General features: G+C 38.3%; 1 protein-coding gene across 2 annotated transcripts in view; it reads left to right on the top strand.

Annotated features, from left to right (window-relative positions):
• The window catches only part of LOC134223217 (homeobox protein vnd-like), a 47,102-nt gene extending 19,400 nt beyond the window's left edge, over positions 1–27,702 (top strand). The window contains exons 2-4 of one of the 2 annotated variants that reach the window (XM_062702355.1): positions 25,880–26,292; positions 26,365–27,189; positions 27,623–27,702. In XM_062702355.1, the coding sequence (XP_062558339.1) occupies positions 25,880–26,292; positions 26,365–27,149 (1,198 nt within the window). In that variant the 3' untranslated portion in view covers positions 27,150–27,189; positions 27,623–27,702. Of the gene's footprint in view, positions 1–25,879; positions 26,293–26,364; positions 27,190–27,622 lie in introns of those variants that run through there. The other variant, XM_062702356.1, reaches the window with a different exon arrangement.

The following is a 27,702-nucleotide window of genomic DNA, read 5'->3' as shown; positions in this document are numbered from 1 at the left end:
TTTTGTACCAAATTACTTTGGTTGCACTGGCGACCACCTCGTCAGAGCAACCGACTAAAAAACAACAAGGCAGTCTCAATTGAGTTGTCACATCCTATCCTAGCCAAAATGATAACCGAAAATACCGAAAATAGTGACCGATGCGAAAAAGAGTGACTAATCTAAAATGACAGTACAGTATGCTCTAACGCGCTTCAACACTTCAGATACTTACCACGGTACAGAAGCCATAGTGATCTACCGCTTGCCCAGCAGCAGAAACTGTAATGAAAAAGACACTTTCTGCACCATACAGTTTCATTATTTTCATCTCTTCACTAATTATAAACAAAACTGTACACGCTCAAATGAATCCAGCCATTCTCCGAGTAAAATGATAAGCAAAAGTTTTTGTTCCCTTTCATTTTTTTGAAATCAAATTTGTATTGCATAACATTTCTAGACCTGCAACAAGACCTGCAATATGAAAATATATACTTGAGAATCGGTATAACATTTTTATTTATTTAACAAACAAAGCTATTGTAATTTTATTGTTTTCAATTGTTATTTCATCAATATAATAAATCCATGAAATATTCCAAAATATATAAATTCAATAACATTAGACGGATTTCCAGATCATCCAAACCGAATACTTTTAAAATTTGTTTAGTTTCTATATGAGCAATACTAAACATAAGCGAACAATAAAAATATAATAGAATATATCGGAAACATTTAAATATATTGTTTTTTTAATGTACGTACAATGAAGATCTTTTACAACCGTGAACATTTTACAATAAGCATTCAATAGTTTGTATTGTTTTCCACACAATCTATTGTATTTCAATGGGTTATGTCATACAGGTTACTGTAAATTTTTATCCGGGAAGTCCTTTAACCAGGGATTGAATCCAAAAGAGGATGAAAAAGTATCTCACTTATCATCTATACAGATGTATACATACTTTATCACAAGCTGTCATGATAAAGAACTGATTCGGGAGGCTATACCCCATGATAAATTTCTTTTACAAAGCTCCAAACGCAGGAGGGAACTGGTCCTGATGATGCATTTCAACTTGATTTACACGGCTTTGCGGAAACATATGGTCCCCAACCCAACGCAAAATCAGCGTGATATCACTTCTCGTTGGGGGCTTACTATCCGATTTTGTTTTTTTGCACTTGTATACAAGTTTGATAAATTTGCTATCATGACTTGTACTAATTTGAAACAGTTTTTGCCTCTCTTTTATCGTTGTTCGTTATCTAATGAGAGCTATTTCTGCAAACACTGCCTTTAACTCCTTAGATTATCAGATCCTCATGTTTAAAATTGTTCACGCCGCTGATCTTTAATTTTCCACGCCGATTCAAATTTGAATAAATCCGCAAAATTTTTAGTGGAAATTCCGAAGATTCAGTGTAATTTTCGTATAATTTACTAAAAGATTCCTACAACATAACATTGAAAGCCCAAATTTTTTTTTCCAATGATTTCCATGAAAATTCCATATAATTCCTTGTTAAAATTTCGAAAAGTTCTCCGTAAAAACTAAGCAAAACTTCGTATGAGAATTGCGAAGGATTTTCCGTTGAAACCCAAAAAAATTCTTTTAAATTGAATTTTTGAACAGAAACGAGTCGTTCGGCAGAAAGCCATTTGACCGAAGACCACAAGGCCGAAAGTTGTTTGGTCTAATATGTCGTTTAACCGAAAAGACTATTTGGTAGAAGCCTACCCGAGGAAAGCTTGAGAGAAAATCGATTACTTGTTTTAATGTTGTGAAATCATCGACTATGTTTACTTAATTTAATATCTTTTTGATCGACTTTTTGCCCGAAAGGGTTGTTTTGCAGAAAGGACATTTCCGGGCCAAATGACCATTTCTACCAAACGGCATATTCGGTCAAATGATCTATTCGGTTGAATGATTTTTTTCGACCATATTACCAGAATGTCCATTTCGGCTGTACGTCGATTTCGGTCAAACGACATTTTTGGTCAAATCATTTTCGACATGATAAGTTTCGTTCAATTCGGCTTAATAGGATTTAGTTACATGACTTGTGGCTTAAAGGTCAGTATCGACTTAAAATGTAGAGAGGTTACAAAATTTCGTTCAACGGTCGTTTGACAGAAAGGCCTTTTCGCCGTAAATGTCATTAGTACAAACGGATGGATATTTTTGACTAAATTACCCGTTCAGTTTTTGACATTTGGCCTTATGACCTGTTAGCCCAAACGATATTTTCGGCCAAATGGCCCATTCTGTCAAACGACCGTTTCGACCAAACTCATCATTCTGGACTCCAAATTATCATTCATAGATCACTACAATCATATTATTTATAAATCAAGCAACATGCTTAGTTTTATCAAAAGATTCAGTTATAATTTTAATGGTCCTTACACAATCAAAGCTTTGTACGTTGCACATGTTAGGCCTCATTTAGAATACTGCAGTGTAGTCTGGACTCCGTATCAAGAAACACATGTGAACCGCATAGAATCAGTTCAAAAACAGTTTTTACTCTTTGCGCTTCGAAAACTAGGTTGAACGTCACATTGCCTCCTTATGAATCACGGTGTTCATTGATTAACCTAGGAGAACTCAAAAAACGCAGGGAATTCTCAATGATAGCTTTCATAAACGATATTATCGCACAAAGAGTGGATAGTAGTGAAATTTTGGCAAATATTAATTTTTACGCTCCTATTAATCCTGCTAGATAATAAGTATTTATTGTACTAAGTATAATTGATCTACATTTCCCAGTCAACTTTTTGGTACCTATAACTCTTGATATAGGTTATTATATAAGAACCAACTAAATCGTATATAATGCACAGAATGGCTATATACGTACCAAAGTGGAGGCGATATAGGTACATACGAGTTTTATTTCACGATTTTTCCCGACATCATACGAACAGTATTACGATTAAACATTAAAATATGAAAAATAAAAAAAATCTTACGAGCACCAAGTCTCGAACATGCGATCTTTGGATCTGCAGGCGGATACTCTACCACGGCACCATAGTGCACATCTTGAAGTGAGTCGGATTTTTGTCCAACATAAACTACACAATTTATATCTTTACAACTGCTTGAAACTTCTGCAAGCCACTTGGACTGAGGTGGTTTCGATTGTATTACGATTCACGTAGACATTCATTCGCACTGATATAGGATATTACAAGGAATATAAGTCATTATGAGTTTTTATTTACACAATTACGATTGATTTTCACTATGGTAAAAATTATCGTATATGATACGTTCAATACAACATTTCGGGACCAATTTGCGATTTGGGCGTAACTTATTTTGTAAACAAACATTATTTCAAAGACTCCGAAGAATGTAAGCGCTTTTCTCCAAAACTAATTCCCTTACCTGATAGAGGATAGCTCATTCTGTCGGATGCATATCGTGCTTTTCCCGAGAAATGCTTGTTTTAGAGGGAATTTGCCTTCCAATGTTTGTTTACAAAATAAGTTACGCCCAAATCGCAAATCAGTCCCGATTTGTTGAAATTCCAGAAAATTTTTCTTAAAAACTTCTTAGAGTCTCCCGTGGAAATTCTTAAGAATTTACTGTTTTATCGGTGGTCATGCCAAACTAGCCGTCTTAATTATTCTAGACTGAGAAAGCCAACGTTCTACCAGCCGCACTCTCCTACAATAATGAAGAATTGTCTGTGTAAATTTCGAAGAATGTTCAACAGAAACTCAACAGGAACTTTCGGTGAATTTCCGACGATTTTTCTGTAGAAGCTAAGAACAATTTCTCGTGGAAATTCTAAAGTTTCTTATATAAATTCCGACGAATTTTATGCTGAGATTCCAAAAAAAAAATATTTGGGAATTCCAAAGATTTCTCGAAACTTTAAAGTAGTTACCGTGGAAAATCCGAAAATCATTTCCAAATTATGTAACTATGAAAAAAAAAATGTCACAACGATTCACGCCGCCGCTGACCGCCGACTCTGGCAAACGCCGCCGCCGACGAATATCGGACCGGCGCACACCTCTATATAGGGGAGAACGGTCCAAAATGCACCCCTTAAGCTTTTTCGATGTTTTCGCCCATATAAACAAAAATACGTATAGGTGCACAATTTACAAACCCAGCTACATTGTACAATGATATCCTATTCAAAACAATAAGGGTTTCATGACTTCCTAACGCATTTAAAAAATGTTTTAAAAATAGGCCTAGGGCAAAACGCCCGAATGGTGGTCTAAAATGACTCAATTGCATGCACATAAAATGATGGTGAACGCATGGTTGTTTTTTGTTTTTCTTAAGCTTAGCTTAGACTGACTGTACATATCAATGGTTGCTACTCCGTGATTGATCAGAACTGGTGCAAATTGCACTACGATCCAAGTGAACAGTGGTTGGGATTTACCATCTATTCTCGAAGTGCACGTTTCAGCAGCTCGCAAATGTTGATCAATAACGGCGCCGGCCAAGTCCTTACAGTCAGTTGGGAAATGGAGGGAATGTTAGTGTGTGGTTATTGTTGCTACTAAAGACCGAGAATACCTCTGCATCTCCACAATTACCACGGGAAGGAATAAGTGTTAGTTGGGTGGGGTTATCAGTAACATAGATCGGGATTCACCATGGAAAGTGATGTGACCTATGCAACTTCTAAACAACAGTATGAGCATTTCCTAAATATGTTCAATCATTCATTCTTCGCGAGAATAAACAATCAATCGCTCTAAGTGAGCGATTGTTTATTGGAATTCCGAATTAGGCGCCCGCGTCATCATTTATTTAACGTAAGGAAAGTAAAAAACGGGATTAAAATTGAAAATAAAGTAATATTCAGGGCTGTTTAACCACATTGATAGTAATCGGAAAGCCAATGTCATTCAGCAACCCTTATTTTATCTCTATCTGAGGTTAAATAAGAATGTTAATTTACGTTTATTTTACATGTCGTTTATTATGCATTACTTTCGCGCGCGTGTGTGTGTCGGTGGCCGTGACCAGTATACCGTAATCAGAATCTCACTGGTATTAATCCTGATGTGCCGGTTGGCACTCGTGTTGGGCTTGTGCGTTTGACATAATTGTTCGAAATAATGAGTTTATTTAATATTTTTGTTCTTTGGGCATGTCTAGTCATTATACACACACTTTTTGGAACAAAGCGTTGACCGATTTGCTTGCAACAAGTTGCATTCGACGGGGAATGCTTTCCCATTGTTTCCTATTGAAAATTGGTCAGATCGGACTATGGGATCAAAATTTATGGCCAAAATATTATTTTTTGAAATGAACGAGAAAGGCACTATTGCCGCTAGGGTGATTAATCAGGATTTTTTTGACTGTGATGCATACCAATAAAACGTAAATCAATGAAAAATTAAAACCCATTTACATAAAGTACTATTTAGACCTTTCTTATGTGATTTATTTCAACGTCCTCCTTAATGTACCGAGGGAGGCATCATCACTGATAGGTGAATTGATTTGAGTTTTTTAGCGTCTCCTGGCTTTTAGAATGAATAAACTATTCCTTGTCTTTAAATCTGTGTGGTTTTTATCCATGCTTCTTTATTTTTGGCTAAGTTTTCAAGGGTGCCCACAACCGAACCACGAAATAAAAATGTCCAAAAATGTCAAATTTTCTAAATTGTCAATATTTTTTTCTAAATCGATGAAATCATATTAATTTCTTTGCTAGTAGTAAGGTTATAAGTTTAGCTTTCGATTGCTATGCAAATGTCGACATAAGATCAACCAGGGCCAAAGTTATGGACCAAACACAAAAGGGTGCCCACAGGGGAGAAAAAAAAAGTTGTAAAATTCCACGGGGCACCCCCCAGGATTGTGTCTTTGGGTGAGAAAATCAATCTCTAAAAATTTCAGCTCAATCGCTTGTTGCATAAGCTGGCGCATTCGGGTATTATAGCCAAAATATATATGGAAATACACCTCCGCCACTCATTCGATCTGGAAATTGGTTCTGATTGCTCGATTGAACTCAGAATTGCAAAAAAAAAAGGCAGGTGGTATGTAACAGAACAATTCCACAGAACGTTGTACGATATCAAATATTTACAATCCTGGGGGGGTCTTTGGTGCCCCGAGGAATTCTACAACTTTTTGTTTCCTGGGCCAGTCTAATATTCATGTATGGAATTAAAGAATAATGAGTATCTAGATGTCAAGGTTGTTGTTTCACATTATATTAAGTTATAAATCTAGTAATCTGAACAGACTATAAGCAATGCGAACTATCTATAGCAGGAGGCGAATGAACCACGAGTTGCATGAGCTGCTGGGAAAACCATCCATCATTCAAACCGCGAAAATCGGAAGACTGCGGTGGGCCGGGCACGTAGCCAGGATGTCGGACAGCAACCCGGTGAAAATGGTTCTCGAGAACTATCCGACGGGCTCAAGAAGGCGCGGTGTGCAGCGGGCAAGGTGGATCGATCAGGTGGAAGATGACTTGCGGACCCTCCGTAGACTGCCTTAGTCTGAATAAATAATAATAAGCATCATTATTACTTTCATAACTTTTTCGAAAACCAAAAATGTTTAAACGTGTGTGAAAATCATTTTTGACAACAACATCCCTTTTATATGTTTATTTGTTTGGGTCTTTTTTATCATTATTGGATAATAGTAAAATAGTAGAAAATTAGATTACTGATAACTAATCCTTAAAAACACAAATGCTCATTATTGATGAATTTTATTCGTATAACGATAATTCAAACAAGGGACAAAATTAGCTTAAATCCTATTCACGGCTGCGTATGAGAAGCTAGTGGTAGATAGAAGTGCGTTACGCAGGAACTAACTGGGCGACTTGATACTTTGATTTGCTCTGATTAAAGCAGAACTCGTTATCTTCCAACTCGTCATCTTCCTAATGTGTTTCTAGAAAGTCGACTATGAATCGCTTCCACCGACATATTTACAATTAGTCCTACAAAGGCCTTTAAAATTCCACCATCCGAGCTAGCGATTCTTGGATTTTTTTACTTTGCATTAACTGGCTGTTGGAATAATATTTCAAGGCTTAAATTATGTCCACGGATCTCGAATTAAACAAGATTTATGAATTATATCAATCGAAAAGATTAAGATAAATAAACGCTCACTACTATGAACACTGAAGTTGCTCCTTGATGAGATATTCCTGTGTCAAAGGAGCGTGACATCTTGAGAAAATCTTCAGTCTGTATTTGTCGATGGCACTTGATATTCTATTGAGACTTCACTAGCTACGAATTAACGTTTTTTAATAATCATGGAAAAATACGTGACAGCTGAATAGAACTGATATATACCTACTCAGAGCTCTATTCGACCATGCTCAAAAAATGAGTTCGCTTTTAACACTTAATATTCTGGCTATTAATTTTAAGATCATTTTCAATACAAAACCAGCAGTATCGGCAGCATCGACAAATGTAATTTTTTGAAATAAATCGGTTAAGAATAAATGGCTATAAAAGTAAGTTTTTGATGCGCACTTGACAAATAAAAATTGTATTATGGTCATAACTGTAGAGCCCATAGTCCGATATGGGCTTTTACTAATAGGATACAATGCTTGTTATGCATAAATAGGTTAAGATTTAGTTCTTAACAGTTTTTGAATTGCATTTTACAAATAAAAAATGTGTTTTCGGTTTCATATAAAAAGTTTTCTTTTGTCAAAAGAGTATATTGATCAAAAGCTTCGAGCCCAGGGTCCTATCAGTCCAATAGGAAGCAATGCGACAGGATTCGCCGTCTAACGCAACTTGTTGCGAGTAAATCAGTTAAGGATAAGTAGGGTAAACGTAACAGTTTTGGCTATGTTCCTAATTTGGCCAGTTTCTTGCATAATGAAAATAAAGCAATTCCCGAGGGTTTTACAGTCGACTCTCTACATCTCGATGTTCTACATCTCGATATCTCTCCCTATGTCGATGGTTTCCTCGGTCCCTTCAATCTACATACATTTGGGCATTCTACATCTCGATAACCTCCCTATCTCGATTATCTCTCTATCTCGATGTGCTCTGATCATATTTTGTTCTGGATTCACTCTCCTTATGTCGATATGTTCAAATTTTGAGGCTACTAGACCATCTTTGGACAATAACAAACAGATCAACAACAAGAAATGACATTTTATTTGTTGTCGTTTTTCATAGCAACGAGCTTTTTTGGATTTAGTACCCATTTCAATTTTTCTTCCATTCCTCGATCTCTCCCTATCTCGATAATCCCTTCAATATCGAGATGTGGAGAGGCGACTGTATTAACTGTAACCGGATATATATCACTTATGCTTCTTCGCTGTGGAGACTGATCGATAGTTTTTGAAAAATATACATTGTTCAGAGTTGGCTAAATTAGGCTAAACTAAGCAGACTTTTTTACACGCTTTTTCATAAAAAAAATATTTTGGCGATAGCTTTCAAGTCCATAGTACAATCTGGTCAATTTTCAATAGAATACATTGGGACAGGATTCTCCGTCAAATGCAACTTATTGCGAGTAAATCGTTTTCTTTCCTCAGCTGCCTTCAGCTTTTTCTATTTTGGCGTGTAGTCATCAAAAATATCATGAACGTGTGAAAACGGGAAAGGAAAAACAAATCCGAGTAGTTCAATCAAAGTTAATTTCCGATATTCCGGTATTATACCACCCGACTTGAACATTAATTTGCTATGGTTTGAAAACTCAGATGTGAATATGTACATTATGTGAAAGATTATGATTTGAAAAATGTATTGGAGGTAACTACTTTCCTTCGATAAGACTCGAACCCACGACCCTTAGTAATGCTCAGTAATGGAAAAACAAATCCGAGTAAACAATTAAACTGTCATGGAGCTGACTCTTCTGTATCAGTTTATAATAACACTGTTTAATTTTTGAACATATCATAAAAAGGTAATTTATTATTCGTAGGTGGATTTGAACCGGCAAAAATATTACAAATATCACGAAGACTTTACCTCAATTCGTCGATTGGCATATGATACTATGGGTCTTTGCTGAACCAAAAATAAAGCGTCACGTCCCTTTTGCCCACTGGTGAAGGCCAAGGCGTCTGAAAATCGAAACCTTTTTCTCATTACAGATTCACGTTCGCACGTTTTCAGTTTAAAAAACGAATAAAATTGTAACATATAAAATTGTTGCATATGAAAATTATGTAGAGATTCTTTAAGTTTCTGTTTCTCTATATTAAAGAGAACCCTAGTATTACCTTATACAGTGAATGATAATAAACTTTTATCATTTAGTATAAACCAGTTCAACATCGTTGAAATTACACATTCCTTCGCTTAGTAGCAACGGTCATTCTCCAAAACGACAATTATGAGGAATGAAAGGTTGATAAACGTTGTTCACTTTATGAACATAATTAAATAAATATGCATTCAGGATTAATTATTAGTTGAATAAAACAAGTTAGAGATACATTCCAATAAATTCCTCATGATGAACTCAAAACTATAGCTATTGTCGAAATTATAGTCAAAACCAACGAGCGTAGAACTAATTTCAGTTTACACTTCTGCTACACACCCACTTTGTCAGTCATTAACTTTCTTTCCATTATTGGGAAACGCCCACATAGCGTTTTCAATGGTCACCGCTTCGCGGATTGGCTGTTTGGCTTCGAGCGAACAAAAGCGAAAAATGTTGATAATGTGCACCGGAGTGAACCGCCTGGCTTCTCCATTTTTGCTCTGTGCCTGCCGGCTCTTCTTCCATGCAGTGCAATGGCAGCGAACGTCGTGCGACAGCAAGCAAAGCCAATCAGCGGCATAAGAAGACAAGTGCGCAGTGAGTGCCTTCTTTTTATCGGATACACCGAGTAATAATGAATTGAAAAGGATTTCCTCTGCAGGGCATTCACATTTAATAATCTCAATTCAACCGTTCAATTTTCAAGAAGATGCAAACTCAAGTAAAATTAGCGAATTCATCTTTATTTATTTCTTCGTTTAATACTAAATAGCCTTCATGATCAATACTTGAATGTGAATATCGATGGTCGAATTAAATTAATATGTCCTGCTAGGACATAGTGGGGAACTAATTATGTTGATTTTGCTGAATTTTTTGCCTCCCCTCTCCTCAAAGTACGCTTTTTCCTAACTTGTTTTCCTTCTTGTTACGCTTTAAGTAAGAAAATGGTTTTCTCTCCATAAGAGCGCTAACCAATTTCACAACAAATGGAAACCGATCTCAAAAAATTTGAAAACCACTGTTGATGAGAAAAGCATAACTTCCACACCGTTGATAGAATAAACAAATTGGGTTTCCATAGTATCCTAGCACAGAAGAAATTAATGTTGCATAGAATATATACCGGGTATTGGGATGTGGATGCCCTCAGTTGCAAAGAACTCGCGATCGCGATATGAACATTAGCCGAAGTGCATATCCGTAAATCCATGTTGTGTCTAGTTCGAACCAGAAGAAAGGATTATATCCAATAAATAGAGTGCAAAGTGGCGAACGAACGGATTTCTAAACCCAAATTGGATAAACTGCTATCGAAATGTGCACCATTTCTCCAGTGGGCGCCTATATTCATGCCAGCGGCGGCATTGAATCACAGCCTGCTACGAGCAGCGGCGCTCTACCCGATTATGTTCAACTCGTCATTGCCTGGGTGAGAGATTAATGTGGTTGCGGAATAAGTGTGGCCACAATGGACATTGGATAGTTATTAGTTCGAATTATGTATTTACCTAACATGCGTGTTCTTGAACATGTGGTAAGACTTACTTTAGAATTAGCTGCACTGGCCATGATCGCCTGGATTTTTTTTTTGGATTTTAAGTGAAGCTTATGAATCGTCTCAAAATTGTTGGTTTTTATTATTGCCCAAATGAAATCAGAAGGTATGTTCTTAAAAAATTGAAAAAAAATACCACTACTACTACACGGTTGGTTAACCTGATCTTTCACAGCTTTCGAAATTTTCTTTGATTTTATTTGTGATTTTTTTCGCGGTGTGAACTCATAGTTTCATTGACGCTCAAGTTCATAATCGACTAAAACTCAACCGATGCTTTTATCCAATATCTTTTTCTCTACAGGACTAATGTAGTTTGACCACCTAAGGTCGCCAGGAGGATCGACCAATATCTTTTTAAGGCCCATCATAAAATGGAGGCTCACGAAATGGTTTTCAAACATTACCTACTGAAACTAGTTCCAAGACGATGTTGATGCTATGGAAGGCCGTCATAAGTCGACAAAGATAGTATTCGTCGTTTTCATGGAACAAGGTTCAAAATATGTAGTTGTTAGAGCTGCAGGTTGATATTTTTATGGTTGTTTGGTGAACGGTTCTGAACTGTGGTCCATGGTCCATGGATTATGTTCAAGCAGATTTGAAGTTTTCAATTACCAATGTGTTATGTACCTCACAGCTGAAGTGCCTGGATATATACAGATAAAAACATGTTGTGATTTTAAATGTATTTTTATGCAGATATTTGGAGCATGTAAATAAACGAAATAAATTTAAATTGTGCTTGCTTGTCTAATAATCAGTCTACTTTAATTGAGTATCGAATGTTAATTCGTTTGTTCGAAGTAGCTGCAACACGTTGTTGAATTTTCAAAACTATTAACTGTCATTCCTAGAAATGACGCCATTTCCACCATTTAAAAACCTTGTGCTCGATTGGAACAACCGATTGAACAGCAAACGCGTTTTCAAATTTTGACAAGTTTATCTAGCCTCGGTACTCACAACGGATGAGAAACCAGAGCGATAATTCCGTGAAACGATCTGTCTGGGGAGTATTCCTGCAAATACTTCTACACTCATCGTAGAATTCAAATATATATTAGGGTGGTTCAAAAATCGAATTTGCTCCACAGTGCTCATCTGATTCTTTACTATGTTCTGAGTGTCCTCTGGAAATATGAGCTCATTTGGATTAAAACTGATTTAGCACAAGCCGTTTCAAGTTTGCATGCAAATTAGTATGGGAAATTTATTTTTTCATTATACTGTTAATGACGCTTCCCATCAAGCGCATGTTAAAAGAAAACCTACATAGCTAAAAGGAATACTCAACAGCTTTCAGTCAGTGAAAACGTGGTTTTCTGGAGCTAATTGCATAACTCATCAACAGGCAACATTGCTCTCAGATAGCACTCAGAGTTACTTTTTACTCATGCGTACAAAAATGTGCTACTGAGACTCTTACCAAACTGGCTCATAGAACATAAGAATCGAAGCGTGCTGGATTATAGAGGGACGCATGAATCAAAATTTTGAGCGCGCAATAAATGTGACCCCTCAGAAAAATCAAGTGCGCGTGCCCCGCGCTCGTCGCCGGGCGCTATCTCATGCGCTCTCTTAAAATAAACAAAATGTTTTGATTGAAAATGCTAGGGCGTATCCATGGTTTTTTTAATGCTTCCATCAACAAAAAATAAATGATTTTTGTTTCCCACGAGATTCGAGCTAACAAATTTTCAAACCTTGGACGTTAACGAACAACAGTTTTTTTCAGGATTCTGAAAAAATAGTTACAACGTTAAAAAAGCGAATGCTCTCCGGATGGCCATAATGTGGACACTCAAATCTTCCAGAAAACGAGCTTGACTGAACGCAAGCGAAACAGGAATTAGGTGGTGTGTTACATGCATCTTTCGGCTACAGGTGTTGAATCTTTTAATCGTGATAATTTCGGAGTATTTTGTATAAATAAAATATGTCATCTACAATTGGAAATTGCATCTTGAAATTTTACGATTACTTCCGGAATGATTAACAAAATCCCACAACTTTGCCTATAGAACCTTCACAGTATCTATATTAGACCTCTTCATGTTTTCAAAAAGTATCAAAAATTCAACCGGTCAGCCCAGAATCACAATTCTTATGTTAAAATAAGTCTCCTGTCAAATTTTCAGCTAATTCGGATAAAATTTCGAGGTGGCTCAAGTCGATTTAGTGTTTTTGGGCTATTTTCAATTTTGGAAAAAATCTAACAAGAGATATAAACGTCGAAAACTATCGCAACAACCTCTATACGGAAGCTTTTGGTGTGCTCTACAAGTATTGTGAACATTGCGATTCGTTTCGTTCACGTTTTGTCCATGTTAAAGTGATTTTTAAGCTTTTAAGTGCATAAAAATACTGCTTCCCCCAAAAGTCGTTGTTCTACAAAATTCTTGAGTTTATGACAAATAATTGTTAATTTATTATATTATTATTCCTCTTTTTTCCCTGAAAATTTGAGTAATATAATTGCCCGTGTGTGATTTATCGTTAAATTCTTAAAAATCAGAAGCTGAACATTTGTCAAAAATTTGCACGCTGATATTTTTTCGAACAAGTTGTTCAAACAAAGAAGCTTCGATTTCACTTGTTACTACGATGCACTCAATGTTAAAAGCATGCAGACATATGGTGAAATTAACAAAATTTAGAAGTCATTTGTTGTAAGCATCAAATATCATATGATTTGATTTATGTTTTGTTCGAACAACTTGCTTAAAGAAATCCTAGCGTGCAAATTTATGACAAATGTTCAGCTTCTGATTTTTAAGAATTTAACGGTAAATCGCACATGGGCAATTATATTACTCAAATTTTCAAGGTAAAAAGAGGAATAATAATATAATAAATTTACAATCATTTGTCATAAACTCAGGAATTTTGTAGAACAACGACTTTTGGGGGAAGCAGTATTTTTATGCACTTAAAAGCTTAAAAATCACTTTAACATGGACAAAACGTGAACGAAACGAATCACAATGTTCACAAGACTTGTAGAGTACACCAAAAGCTTCCGTATAGAGGTTGTTGCTATAGGTTTCGACGTTCATATCACTTGTTAGATTTTTTTTCAAAATTGAAAATAGCCCAAAAACACTAAATCGACTTGAGCCACCTCGAAATTTTATCCGAATTAGCTGAAAATTTGACAGGAGACTTATTTTAGCATAAGAATTGTGATTCTGGGCTGACCGGTTGAATTTTTGATACTTTTTGAAAACATGAAGAGGTCTAATCTATATATATGTGCACTTATTTCACACGCAAACAATTCAATTATTTTTTATCTATGGAGGGGCCTATAAAGAGCAAAATTGTCGCTGCTGTCTAAATGATTTGATTTTTTGTTGACATCCTTTCTGTTCTTGCCAGCTAAAGATGTTTCGCCATTAAACCAGCTAAAATCATCCTGTAATTTATCAGGAGCACCTTCACATCCGATGCTTGTGAAGTTGTCAAGTACTATGAAAAGCGCACCAGTGCATTTTTCTTGACTCTGTTTATTTTCCCTAGCGTTTCGTCACTAGGGTCACTAGGTGATCAGCTCATGCGACGAGCGCATGAGACGGATCGCATGTGCAGCCCATGAGGTACATAGCAACTAGGAGGAGGCACGCAATTTAGAAGCGCATCACCTACTTCGCTCATACGAGAAAGCTAAATATGCGTCTCATACACCACCAAGTTAAGCACGTGCACAGTAACTCTGGATAGCACACACAAATTCAGGCTACTATGTTGCACTGCACATTTCAGTGATGCCCTCAAAGAAGTTTAACGATCATGACTAAAGATTCGCAACCTGTCTTAAAATCGATTACTAATTATTGGGACGATTAATCAACATGCGGTTTTCGTTGGGTGAAAGCTGTTGAGTATCTCTTTTAGCTATGTAGGTTTTCTTTTAACCTGCGCTTAATGGGGAAACGTCATTAACAGTATAATGAAAAAATAAATTTCCCCATACTAATTTGCATGCAAACTTGAAACGGCTTGTGCTAAATCAGTTTTAATCCAAATGAGCTCAAATTTTCAGAGGACACTCAGAACATGGTAAAGAATCAGATGAGCACTGTGGAGTAAAATCGATTTTTTGAACCACCCTAAATATGCTTCCGAACTGTTTCCGTATCGTGCATCAAACAGATTTTAGCTATATTTTGATATGATGTTTATGTGTTTTGTCTAGGATTTATTATAAGAATTTTAAAATTATTTTCCTATGCTGTGCTTTAGGATCTTTCATGAAGCTAACACCGTTGTTTGTCTTTTTTTATTTGTAAATGGATTCGTCGGTGAGCATTCAAGATCCTCATTAACCTTCTGTCTGTGCTCTGGTGTCAATATGACACCAGGCCACTTTCAAAGACTGTCATTTTTTTTAGTTTTTAACCGATTTTCCTAGTTTTTGGTAATTTGCTAAAACTCGCCAAGATCTGTCTTCTTGGTGCAAATTTGCTTGAAAAATCTTGAAACAGAGCGCTACAATATACTTTTATCAAAAAGCTTAAGTTATCTGTGCTCTGAGACATATTGACCCCAAATTGAAACTGCTTTAACTTTTCTATTGTTTGGACAATTTTGGATTTTGGGCTGTTTCGAAAGATAATTGAATCATCTTTTAAGACATTACATAAGATTGATCATGGGAGGCGGGTATCTCATGGGGAGAGATTTTCGTGAAAAAAGGTACAAAAATAGTGATTTTTCAGAGGTGAGCCAGCCAAGGGCTGGAAGCCTCTTAAATAAAGACAATAATAATACTTCTTCTTCTTCTTCTTATTGGCATTACATCCCCACACTGGGACAGAGCCGCCTCGCAGCTTAGTGTTCATTAAGCACTTCCACAGTTATTAACTGCGAGGTTTCTAAGCCAGGTTACTATTTTTGCATTCGTATATCATGAGGCTAGCACGATGATACTTTTATGCCCAGGGAAGTCGAGACAATTTCCAATCCGAAAATTGCCTAGACCGGCACCGGGAATCGAACCCAACCACCCTCAGCATGGTCTTGCTTTGTAGCCGCGCGTCTTACCGCACGGCTAAGGAGGGCCCCTGGGCAATAATAATAATAATTGCTTTTTCATGCTTATTTCACTAGATTGATTTTTCCTAATCTCTTTTCCCGTCACAAGACAGTCCATTTCCACCTGACGACCTTTGCTTAAGGCATCATTTTTACAAATTTCAAATTTGTGCGATATGAATATTGACAATGTATAAAATTCCATAAATCGGAATATCTTGAGTAGTCTAAAATAATGATTTAAAATTTACCACCTAGTGTCCAAGTTCTAAACTAATCATTACCTCATGTCAAAGCACACGTCTTTCTGCACAACCTTCTTGAAAAACTGCAGTTCAAAATGGGTAGGATTTTCAGATATAAAAGACATTGAAAATCACTATTTTTGTTCCCCTTTTCACAAAAACCCCTCCCCGAGAGGTACCCGCCTACCTATGTTCAATCTTAGGTTACGACCTGAAAGATGATAAAATTATCTTTTGAAACTGCCCAAGAATCCAAAATGGGCTAAACAATAAAAAAAATTATTGCAATTTCAAATTGGGTTCAATAGGACCCAAGAGTACATATAACGTATGTTTTTATTGAACACAGACAGTTAACCCTCAAACTGCCGTGACGATTCTTGACAACTTAAAACAGCTCGTTCTCTGTCAGTTTTCAGCTAAAATGCAAGCGGTTTCAACTGCGACAAGGGGAGTTTTAAAAAGTAGATGGGTAAAATGGGTAAAATGCTCTTTTGGAAGGAGAAGTTTTTAAGTGTGGCGTAAGTTATTTTTTATGCAAATGTTCAGGATTTTGAAGTATTTAACGTCATAACAGGTGTTTTAGTATAAGCATTTAATGGTCAATATGGTTGACACCGATAACCAAATAGACATAAATTGGCCTCCGGATGACCACCGATCAGGTTACGGAAACCCGGAATATCCTGTATAAAGGCCAAAATAGAACAATGAAATAAATCGGTGACGATGTTACACATATTTCTCTCGACGAACCGAATGTCTACATAGTAGATGCCTAAGTATTACCTGATTGCTAATGGCGCTTCAAATCTTGTGATCAAAATGTTTGGTTCTAGACGGTACTTTATGTGTCAGATGTCCATGTTTTTCATCACAGTAGCCCAATTTTCATACTTGAGATTCTAGGTTGAGAACACGCTAACCAAAACAATGAATGTGTCATTCAAGGTACCGACCACACCCTTTATGCAAAATCAAGGTTACTATGGTTGACTAATGATGATCACAAATGTTGTAGAGGATAACAGCGTTCTAAAAATTATGCTTCTACGGTCTACTACATTGAGATCTCACATGATAAACCATGAACGAGGGGCCGCCAGTAACCGCTTTTCTTCGACTTCGTCTTCAGCGAAGAATAACGAGAGGACTATGTTTAAAAAAAAATCTTCAGGCACTGCAGATTTTTCGAGCTACAGCTGTGTTTAAATGTCACCCCACCACGAACTGATGGATGCATTCTTAGGTCTGTCTCATTTGAAGAATTAAACTGAAATTTAACTCAACGATAATTAACGAATAACCCTGCTCACTGTCGCAAAAATACGATTGCTCGACCTGCACAACTGTTTCATGGAGTACAACATTCATTTCATTTATTCATTTATTTAGTTAACATCTAAACAAATAACACTGAATCAACAATTTGACGCCACAATGCACGGTTCGAGGCCGCATCTCTCCATCCTCGGATACGCCCCACGCTCGCCAAGTCGTTTTGCACCTGGTCTGCCCATCTCGCTCGCTGCGCTCCACGCCGTCTCGTACCTGCCGGATCGGAAGCGAACACCATCTTTGCAGGGTTGCTGTCCGGCATTCTTGCAACATGTCCTGCCCATTGTACCCTTCCGGCTTTAGCTACCTTCTGGATACTGGGTTCGCCGTTGAGTTGGGCGAGCTCATGGTTCATTCTTCGCCGCCACACACCGTCTTCTTGCACACCGCCAAAGATGGTCCTAAGCACCCGTCTCTCGAATACTCCGAGTGCTTGCAAGTCCTCCTTGAGCATTGTCCATGTTTCATGTCCGTAGAGGACAGCCGGTCTTATAAGCGTCTTGTACATGACACATTTGGTGCGGTGGCGAATCTTTTTCGACCGTAGTTTCTTCTGGAGCCCGTAGTAGGCCCGACTTCCACAGATGATGCGCCTCCGTATTTCACGACTAACGTTGTTGTCAGCCGTTAGCAAGGATCCGAGGTAGATGAATTCCTCGACCACCTCGAAGGTATCCCCGTCTATCGTAACACTGCTTCCCAGGCGGGCCCTGTCGCGCTCGGTTCCGCCCACAAGCATGTACTTTGTCTTTGACGCATTCACCACCAGTCCAACTTTTGTTGCTTCACGTTTCAGGCGGGTGTACACTGCCGCTAACCGCAAGTCGAGCACATCTGTATATGGAGGCCCATATACAGATGTGCTCGACTTGCGGTTAGCGGCAGTACAGTTCTGCCACCTTTGCAAATGTTCGGCCGACAATGTCCATGTCATCCGCGAAACAAATAAATTGACTGGATCTGTTGAAAATCGTACCCCGGCTGTTACACCCGGCTCTCCGCATGACACCTTCTAGCGCAATGTTGAACAACAGGCACGAAAGTCCATCACCTTGTCTTAGTCCCCGGCTCGATTCGAACGAACTGGAGTGTTCGCCCGAAATCTTCACACAGTTTTGCACACCATCCACCGTTGCTTTGATCAGTCTGGTAAGCTTCCCAGGGAAGGTGTTCTCGTCCATAATTTTCCATAGCTCTACGCGGTCTATACTGTCGTATGCCGCCTTGAAATCAACGAACAGATGGTGCGTTGGGACCTGGTATTCACGGCATTTTTGAAGGATTTGCCGTACAGTAAAGATCCAACATTGTGCCACCTGAATGGCGACAGGTCAAAGTAATAGCTATTCAAAAGCCTGGGAAACCAGCGTCTAATCACAATTCATACCGACCGATTGCCATGCTATCATGCATGAGAAAATTATTGGAGAAAATGATCTTTTCAAGAGTCGACCATTGGGTCGAAGAAAATGCATTGCTTTCAAATACTCAGTTTGGATTTAGAAAAGGAAAAGGAACAAACGATTGTCTAGCGTTGCTTTTTTCAGATATACAGCTGGCCTTTGCGCACAAGGAACAATTGGCTTCAGTATTCTTGGACATTAAGGGCGCTTTTGATTCAGTTTTCATAGAAGTACTGTCAGACAATCTGCACAGCAGTGGATTACCCGTTATTTTTCATAATTTCTTGTACAATTTGTGGTCAGAAAAACAAATGAACTTCACACTCGGCACTCTGACAACTTCCAGAAATAGCTACATAGGCCTTCCTCAAGGTTCGTATTTAAGTCCATTGCTTTATAATTTCTATGTTAAAGATATTGACAATTGTTTGGAAGGACAGTGCACGCTCAGACAACTTGGAGATGATGCCGTGGTCTCTCTAAGAGGTCCATGTGCAGCTGTCTTGCAAGGACCATTGCAAAGTACCTTAGATAATCTGACTGTTTGGGCCAGACATTTAGGGATCGAGTTTTCACCACAAAAAACTCAGTTGGTTGTGCTTACTAAGAAACGGTATCCTGCTCAACTGAAACTCAAGCTGTTGAATGATGACATCAACCAATCTTTATCTTCTAAATACCTTAGGGCCGTGTTTGATTCCAAATGTACCTGGAAACTCCATTTTGAGTCAAGGATGTTATCGATCATTTAGTAATTTGCGTTCGATCATTTAGTAGTCTATCAATAACTCATTCCAATTGCAACAACAGATATTTCACTGATGGTTCTCGCATCAACGGATAAACTGGCTTCGGTGTTTTCAATGTAACTTCATCCACCTTCCGGAAACTTCAGGATCCGTGTTCGGTTTATGTTGCTGAGCCGGCAGTAATTAACTTCGCTTTGGGGATAATTTCCAATCAGCCCATAGACCATTATTTCATCTTCTCGGATAGTCTTAGTTCTATCGAGGCACTCCGGTCGATGAAACCTGTTAAGCACGCATCTTTCTTTCTTACAAACATCAGGGAGCAGATGCGTGTTTTGGTCGAAAAATCATTCAAGATTATCTTTTTTTGGGTCACATCTCACTGCTCAATCTACGGCAATGAGAAGGCAGACTCGCTGGCAAAGGTGGGCGCACAGGAAGATGAAGTTTATGATAGACAATACTCGAGCAACGAGTTTTTCCCATTAGTCCGTCAGAGTACTCTTCAAAGTTGGCAAAGAAATTGGACACACAACGAACTTGGACGGTGGCTATTTTCCATAGTTCCAAAAGTTTCTGGGCGAGCGTGGTTCAGAGGTGAGGACTTAAGTCGAGGCTTCATTCGCGTGATGTCGAGACTTATGTCTAATCACAATTCAGATGTGCGTTTAATCTGTACAGAATAAACCTTGTCGATAGCAACTTATGTAGGTGCGGAGCCGGTTATGATGACATCGATCACGTAGTTTGGTCCTGCTCGGAAAATGACGCCTGAGAGCAATTATTGGATACCCTTGTGGCCCGAGGTAAACTACCCTTCAGTGAAGTTCGAATGGTTTGGGAGATCGTTATGTTGTCTATATGCAGGCCATTTATGGTTTTCTTTGTGCTTCTGACATCAAAATTTAATATTTTGTTTTTTTCTTCTTCCTTCAAAGTTTTTTTTTTTTGTTTAGTCTCTGCCTTTATATTCCGTAGAGCTCCATAGCTCTTGCCATCCGGAAGATGCTCCCAGTCGAACCATTCCTTGAGCACGACGACACGCCACATCGTCACTGACGCCAAATGCCCGGCTGAGAAGCTAAAATTTCCTTATCCCAAATCCTAAGCCCTGTCCATCCTTGAACATTGTAAACTAACCTCGAGTCACCACGAGTACGCTGGCTTCTACCCATCTCTTATTAACTTTATGATAAAATGATATTGATTGTAACCCTGCTCACAGAGAAAAAGATTACTTTTGACTGATATTGAATCATTTTACATCGATGCAGGGTTGGGAAAAATCAAATTTAAAAAAAATCAAGGATGATCAAACTCACCCGCGATCCTATTTTTAAATTATAAAATGATAAAAACTCGCCAGCGATTAAGAATCGTTTTAAAATCGTATCTTGATTTGAAGCACTTACTGTTACATTTTGAACACTTTTTACACCTTACTACCATGAAACCATAAGGCCAAATAGAACACATAAAACATTCAGCAGCATAAACACTAATCAAATGTCAAAGCGATTGAACACTAGTGCCTCTCTTGGCACAATCGCGTAACACAGATGAATTTCAAATCAACCGTTAAACACATGAACGATGTTGAAATGAGAAGTGTTACGTCTGTTTGTGGTATTATACTGCCGTGAATCGCAAGTCGGCATCTATATATGAATGCCTTATCTTATACAGATGAGACTGACGTGCGATTCATGGCAGTATAAGCTGAGATAGCCGAAATCTCTACATTTGTCTTTTTAAAGTGGTTATTTATAAGGCACGAGAAAGGCACTAACACCACTAGATAGATTATTATGGATGTTCCTTGAATTTCATAGACAGTTGCACGAGTCAAAAGTTTCATGAAAAAAATGGTCCTCGTGAGAATTCACTCGTAATGAGAATTCACGGGTTAAAAAATGTATCAGTCTTGCGAGCAAAAGCGTAGGATGTCCATACGGAGACAGCAAGTTTAATTTTCGACCAGGGGTGGCATTGCGCACCTCGACTAGAAACGAGCAAAACATGCAAACTGTCATACGAAAGAGCTATCGAAAGGAGATTCGCAAGGAGGCCCCAGTTCATGATGTTTTCGAGTGGTAAACATTTCGACCTCTTGGGCATAGTGTATGGCGGGCATAGAAAAGCTTTTAATTATTAACTGAGCAAATACCAATAAAATACTAAGTTGAAAACCAGGCCAAGTTCAAGTTAGAATTCTGATCCATTAAAAAAGAAGAAGCAGAAAATGTCAAATGACGTCATGGTGCAATTGTTAATGGCGTATGCGTTTTTCTGCATCTTCAGGATTTCTTCAAAAAATGTATCTATGTTTATCTTCCTGGAGGAAATAGATGAATTTTAATGAGCTTATAAGGATTGAATTTTAAATTATCTGGATGTTGGAGGATCGCTATCAGTCCGTGACTGTTTTTAACAGCCAACAAACGAAACTGTGTGATTAAGAAATCTTGTTGTTGAAGTTGTCGAAAGTCTAAAGAACTCAAACAGTCCTTGAAGATGCCCGGAAGGACGTATCGATCTCCAGAAAGATCTTGAGAACTTTTGAAATGTTTCCAATGATTTGTAAGAGTCTGTCAGTAATCCTGATGGTTTATCACGATTCCAGTGAGTCTGGGAAAAAATCCGAAGGTAAATATGATTTAGGGGAAAAGAATTCAAGAAAGTCCGTATACATAACATTACATGGAATCAATAATGGAAGGATGTGATTAATGATGAATTTTGATTAACTTCCATGATTTTACTTTAAAATTACTAATTTAACATTAACCACAATTTTTTTTTCAAGTTCGTTTATTTGGTAGGCTCAGGCGTGTATAACACTTTACGGAGCCATGTTTCTTTGTGATATATACAATCAATGTCATTTTTTTTCAGTTAGTAAGAGAGGGATAGGAGCCAGCGTACTCGTGGTGACTCGAGGTTAGTTTACAATATTTAAGGAAACTACAAATTCTTACTTTTCTCCTTCTAGAGGTGATTAAGAATGACTAGAAGTGGTTAAGCTTCCAGTAACTCAGGGACTCGCACGGTCTTCAAGGACTTCAACATGTGTTCTTCTTTGTTGAATGCATCGAAATAATTCCTTCTTAATTTCTTTCTTTTAAATTTTTAAACAATGAAATTAATCCATATGTTAACATCGAATACGCTTCGATTGGGTTTCAATGATTAAGATTCACTTCAATTGATTTTCAATTCGGTTATATATGAACTAAAATCATCCTCGATGTTCTCTCTCCATCAGAGTCGCAACGAGTTAGCTCGCGCATCAGGCCTCGATTATTGAGATTTGAGCAAGATTCTATCAACACTGATCTTCATATGCTTCTATTATTCAGGCTTTAAGAAATACTTATTAATTTTCAGACCAGCTTACATCATGGATTCTGCTCACTGCTACTCACTGGAATCTTGTCAAAGTCTCCCATCCCGTAATTTCAACCGTATGTAATCAGACGAATTCTATCATGGTTTCATGAATCAGTTATTATTGATAAGTACATACTATAAAAATACTAAAAGTTGAAACTGCTTTATATCTTTGATAAAAGTTTAGAATTAAAACCATAAAATGTAAATTGAAACCATCATATTTTCGTACCTGGAATTTTTCTAAAACTCTGGAAAGTCAGAAAGTCAGGGAATTTCATTTTTAAATTTGAGTCGACACCCTGCATACTCATATGATACGATAACACCTTTGATCTTTGATGAAAGTGAATTTTGAATGACTAGTAATGTGTGGAAATAGATGAGTGGCCTTGGCTACCTGGTAGATTGTCTTTGTACGCGATAGAAGATGAGCTATTGATATCGACGGAGAGGTATCACAAGTTTAGGCGTTTTGTTGTCGAAAATCAAAATAAATGCTGGAAGATACTTCCGAGATGTTGAATGCGTAAAGCGGCTGCTGGCGAAACTTTTGAAATCTGTGCGAGAGGTATCACAAGTATTGCATTTCTGTAGACCTCGAGGTATCACTACCGGTGTTTGTTAAGTGGTGAATTGGAACTGCAGTTCATTTTTTAAATTTTTTTTTTGCTGTATAGCGATGGACAGTATTAGAATTTATATCTGTAAAATAATCGGATCGTTTTTTTTTTGTTAATGGCAAATCTGAATAAATTGATCTTAATTAATTATCTTAAAGATAACTCGTCTAGCTTAAACATTTGTAGGGGTATTTGGTGGAACCATCATCATCATCTCTTCCAAAACAAGCAAAGTATAATTGTAAAAATTGATTTTGCTCAATTTTTGACGTCCTTTGCACCAGTTGTCGCACTAGTGGACCCAATTTGGCTAGTCCCATAAGAAAACAATGGGATTTGTCAAATGAGGAACCAAAATTAAGAATAGTGCCATGGTGCAAGCGGTGCTATTATGGATTAATCAATTTTGATAATAATAACAAATTTTATTTGTTGACCGGAGAAAAGAAAACCCCCTCACTAAGAATAAAAAATACTAGAGTTCCCTCTCAAACCACGACAGGCTACTGACTGATACTCTGCCAGCAGTTGCAGCTCTCTTTATTCAACATTAGGTATATACAATCATCAATAACAAAATCTATACCAAAGAACAACTAAAACTAACCGGCGCCTGCTTCTTATCATCTACGGTCTACTGCGTCACACACTACCTGATATTCCAACACTTCTCCTCAGTGTGCAGGCCTCGCAACTCTCCTGGCTCCTCCCATCACTGAGCCTCTAGTCCTGAGCAAGTCCTCTCCGAACAATTCCTCCAGGTCCAATCCGTTGCCCGTATAAATGGCCTCTATTCGACGTTTGCACAGCACCCTCTGTTGACCATCTCCTGAATGTTTCGACGCTCCTCCTGGAATCCTGCTGATCAGCCAGCATCCTACCGAACGTTCCAACCTCCTGATGAATTCCGTCCGGCGCTACCCAAGACTTACGTGGCTGATCCATGATCCCACTGCGCCACGCGACTTATGCGGCCGATCCATGATCCCATTTATCCCACTGCGATAACGTCGACGGCCATAACATCTCACTAAGATGGAGAACGGTAATCGTTCCTGGGCCCAAAATAAAACCTACACCACGCCAGGCTACTGACTGATACTCTGCCAGCAGCTGCAGCTCTATTTTATTCAACAACAGGTATACTGCCGCTAACCGCAAGTCGAGCACATCTGTATATGGATGCCATATACAGATGTGCTCGACTTGCGGTTAGCGGCAGTATATACAATCATCAACAACAATATTCCTTAATCTATACCAAAGAGCAACTACAACTAACCGGCGCCTGCTTCTTACCATCTTCGATCTACAGCGAAGCGTCGCACACTACCTGATATTCTAACATTATTGTGGTTTTCACAGCTGTTCTTAGGAGCAGGAAATAAAACCTTTCGCTTGATATATAAAGTCCACCCACATGCCTTTTACTTTTTTTTTTTAAATAGTTGTTCTTATGTATGGCGACAATTGGTACACCCACCCTATTTATTTAAACTGGTACTCTTTCCGCGATTGAAGCACCGTCAATGGTCAATGTCAATGTGTTTCGTGAGGTCATGTGCGATGTCGATCAGAGTTGTTTGGTATGTTCCAATGCAGATTGATTTTTCGATTAACAAACGATCCGCGACTACCCTCCATGTGCACTGTGCAGTCCAGTGATAGTGAGCTCGAACATATTAACATATTAGCGTATGTAGAATTGTACAGCTACAACTTCTGTGTTAAAAATGGTCATTTCGAAGCCGTCGCAGAGGTCGTACATTTCCCCCAGCCTGATCTGTGAGAGTTGACGTATACCAAGAGCAAATGTGGATCGGGTATAACCGTAAAACATGTGTGGCAGGTGTATGCGAGATATTCCACTTCTTGGTTGATGATATATTGTGGCAATACTCAGGTTTTTTTCTTTGGTAGCCACCTGACATGCGACGACTTCGATTACTGGCATTAGGGCATGATCGACTCTATAGAAGGAGTGCTGTTTTCTCAACCCCAACAATACTTTTTCATGTTCTGAGACTCATGTCTGTTTGCATGATTTCGGCAAATATTGCATGAAGGAGGTTCACAAATAAACTAAACAAAACATCGGGGATTAGCCATGATTCACATAAAACAAACGCTTCGTTCTGAAACTGGTTGGCCAGAAAACGGTAGCATTATAGCACTCTGGGATTGCTCTTTTTATGATGCATCTATTAGAATACTTCCACCGACCTAGAATAATTATGCTTCCAGTTGAAAATCGAAGTCAACTCTCGCGACCGCTAAACATAATTTATTGAAACGTGCTTTCTTTCTTTTAGGATACTGGATAGCATGAAAATTCCTGCTGTTCAGCGATCTGGATTCCACATTAGCGACATTTTAGAGTTGAACAATCAAACCAGCCAGCAAAATAACATCAAAGAAATCTCCCATCTGCATAATCAGGGTCCTTGTAGCACAAACTCTGAATCCAATCAGAATACAGCCCGAACCAGCCATCCAAGCGCTGGAGAGTACCCTTCCCAGAACGCAGATCAATTATCTCAGTCTGCCGCACAGCAATACCATAATACGACTACCACAAATGGTTATGTACCGTTGCAAAACGTGGCACCGCCTCCTCCGTATGGAGATCTTCCATCATACTACCACCACTCTCATCACCTGTTTTCCGGTACAATAGGCAGTTCATCTAGAACTTGGTATTATGACAACGGAAATGCCGATTATGGTAAGCATGTTTGTCGTAACATAATTTTTATGTAATCTTTGAACTCAATATGTTCTATCGCAATGTGTTTAGTACCTGCAGTAATTCAACAAAGCATAGAGAACAGCATCCACCACCATGTTAGTCCGGATAGTACATCATCGGTGACGGAAGGATCATCGTACGCCACTTTAGGGAACTACAGCAATATCCCAACGGCCGTTATTGAAACTTCTGAACGGTTGGCTTTGGAACGTTCCTCTCATGATACACCCCGTACAATCGATAGTAACAACAATACCTGCGATGGGGAATCCTTGGACGACAGCATCGAGGTTGGAAATTCCGGAGATGACCGTGCAGGGAGTGAGAACGGTACGGGCGCTGGTGGTAGCAGTAATCAGAAGAAAAGGAAACGAAGAATTTTGTTTTCCAAGACGCAAACCTTTGAGCTGGAAAGACGATTCAAGCAAACACGATACCTGTCAGCTCCGGAACGGGAGCATCTGGCCAACATGATTCACCTAACTCCGACACAGGTGAAAATTTGGTTTCAGAATCATCGCTACAAAACGAAAAGGGCACAAATAGAAAAGAGTTCGACAAGCTTTGCGCATCAACTAGGAACTTCACCGAAACGCATCAACGTTCCGGTGCTTGTGCGTGACGGAAAGCCATGTTTGGCGTCACAACAGCAACAGCACCATCAGCAGCAACAACAACACCAACAGCAGCCGCATTTCATGAGCGGGAGTCTGCATTCGTTGGTTGGTATAGGGGCTTCAGATCACGGTTCACTTGGGATCGCCTATCAACAAGGTGGGCAGGGTATCATGCAGAATCACGGAGCTTCCGCTGGAAGTAGATGGTGGCCGTGAGATTGTTTTGCTATTGTGCAATGTGCTATGTGATAAAGTGGTAAGTATGTATATTATGTATATTATAAATCCTATCATTAGTTTCATCGAAATTATTTTTTCCGAACTAATCCCTGTTGAAGCGAGATGTCATGGTTTATTGTCCTAATTCTTTGACATATTTAGGATCAACTGTCTCAATGAACCCATATTTTTTGAAGCCTCTAAAAATCAGCTGTGATTCAAATCGTTCGGGGCTGTTTGAACATGGTGGGCAGGGTATCATGCAGAATCACGGAGCTTCCACTGGAAGTAGATGGTGGCCGTGAGATTGATTTGCTATTGTGCAATGTGCTATGTGATAAAGTGGTAAGTATGTATATTATGTATATTATAAATCCTATCATTAGTTTCGCCGAAATTATTTTTTCCGAACTATTCCCTGTTGAAGCGAGATGTCATGGTTTATTGTCCTAATTCTTTGACTTAGTTAGGATCAACTCTCTCAATGAATCCATATTTTTTGAAGCCTCTAAAAATCAGCAGTGATTCAAACCGTTCGGGGCTGTTTGAA

Source organism: Armigeres subalbatus, chromosome 3, assembly GCF_024139115.2.
Source record: "Armigeres subalbatus isolate Guangzhou_Male chromosome 3, GZ_Asu_2, whole genome shotgun sequence".
NCBI classification, from domain to species: Eukaryota; Metazoa; Arthropoda; class Insecta; order Diptera; family Culicidae; genus Armigeres; species Armigeres subalbatus.
Note: the sequence above shows the minus strand (reverse complement) of the source record. Positions and strands in the feature narration are given on the sequence as shown.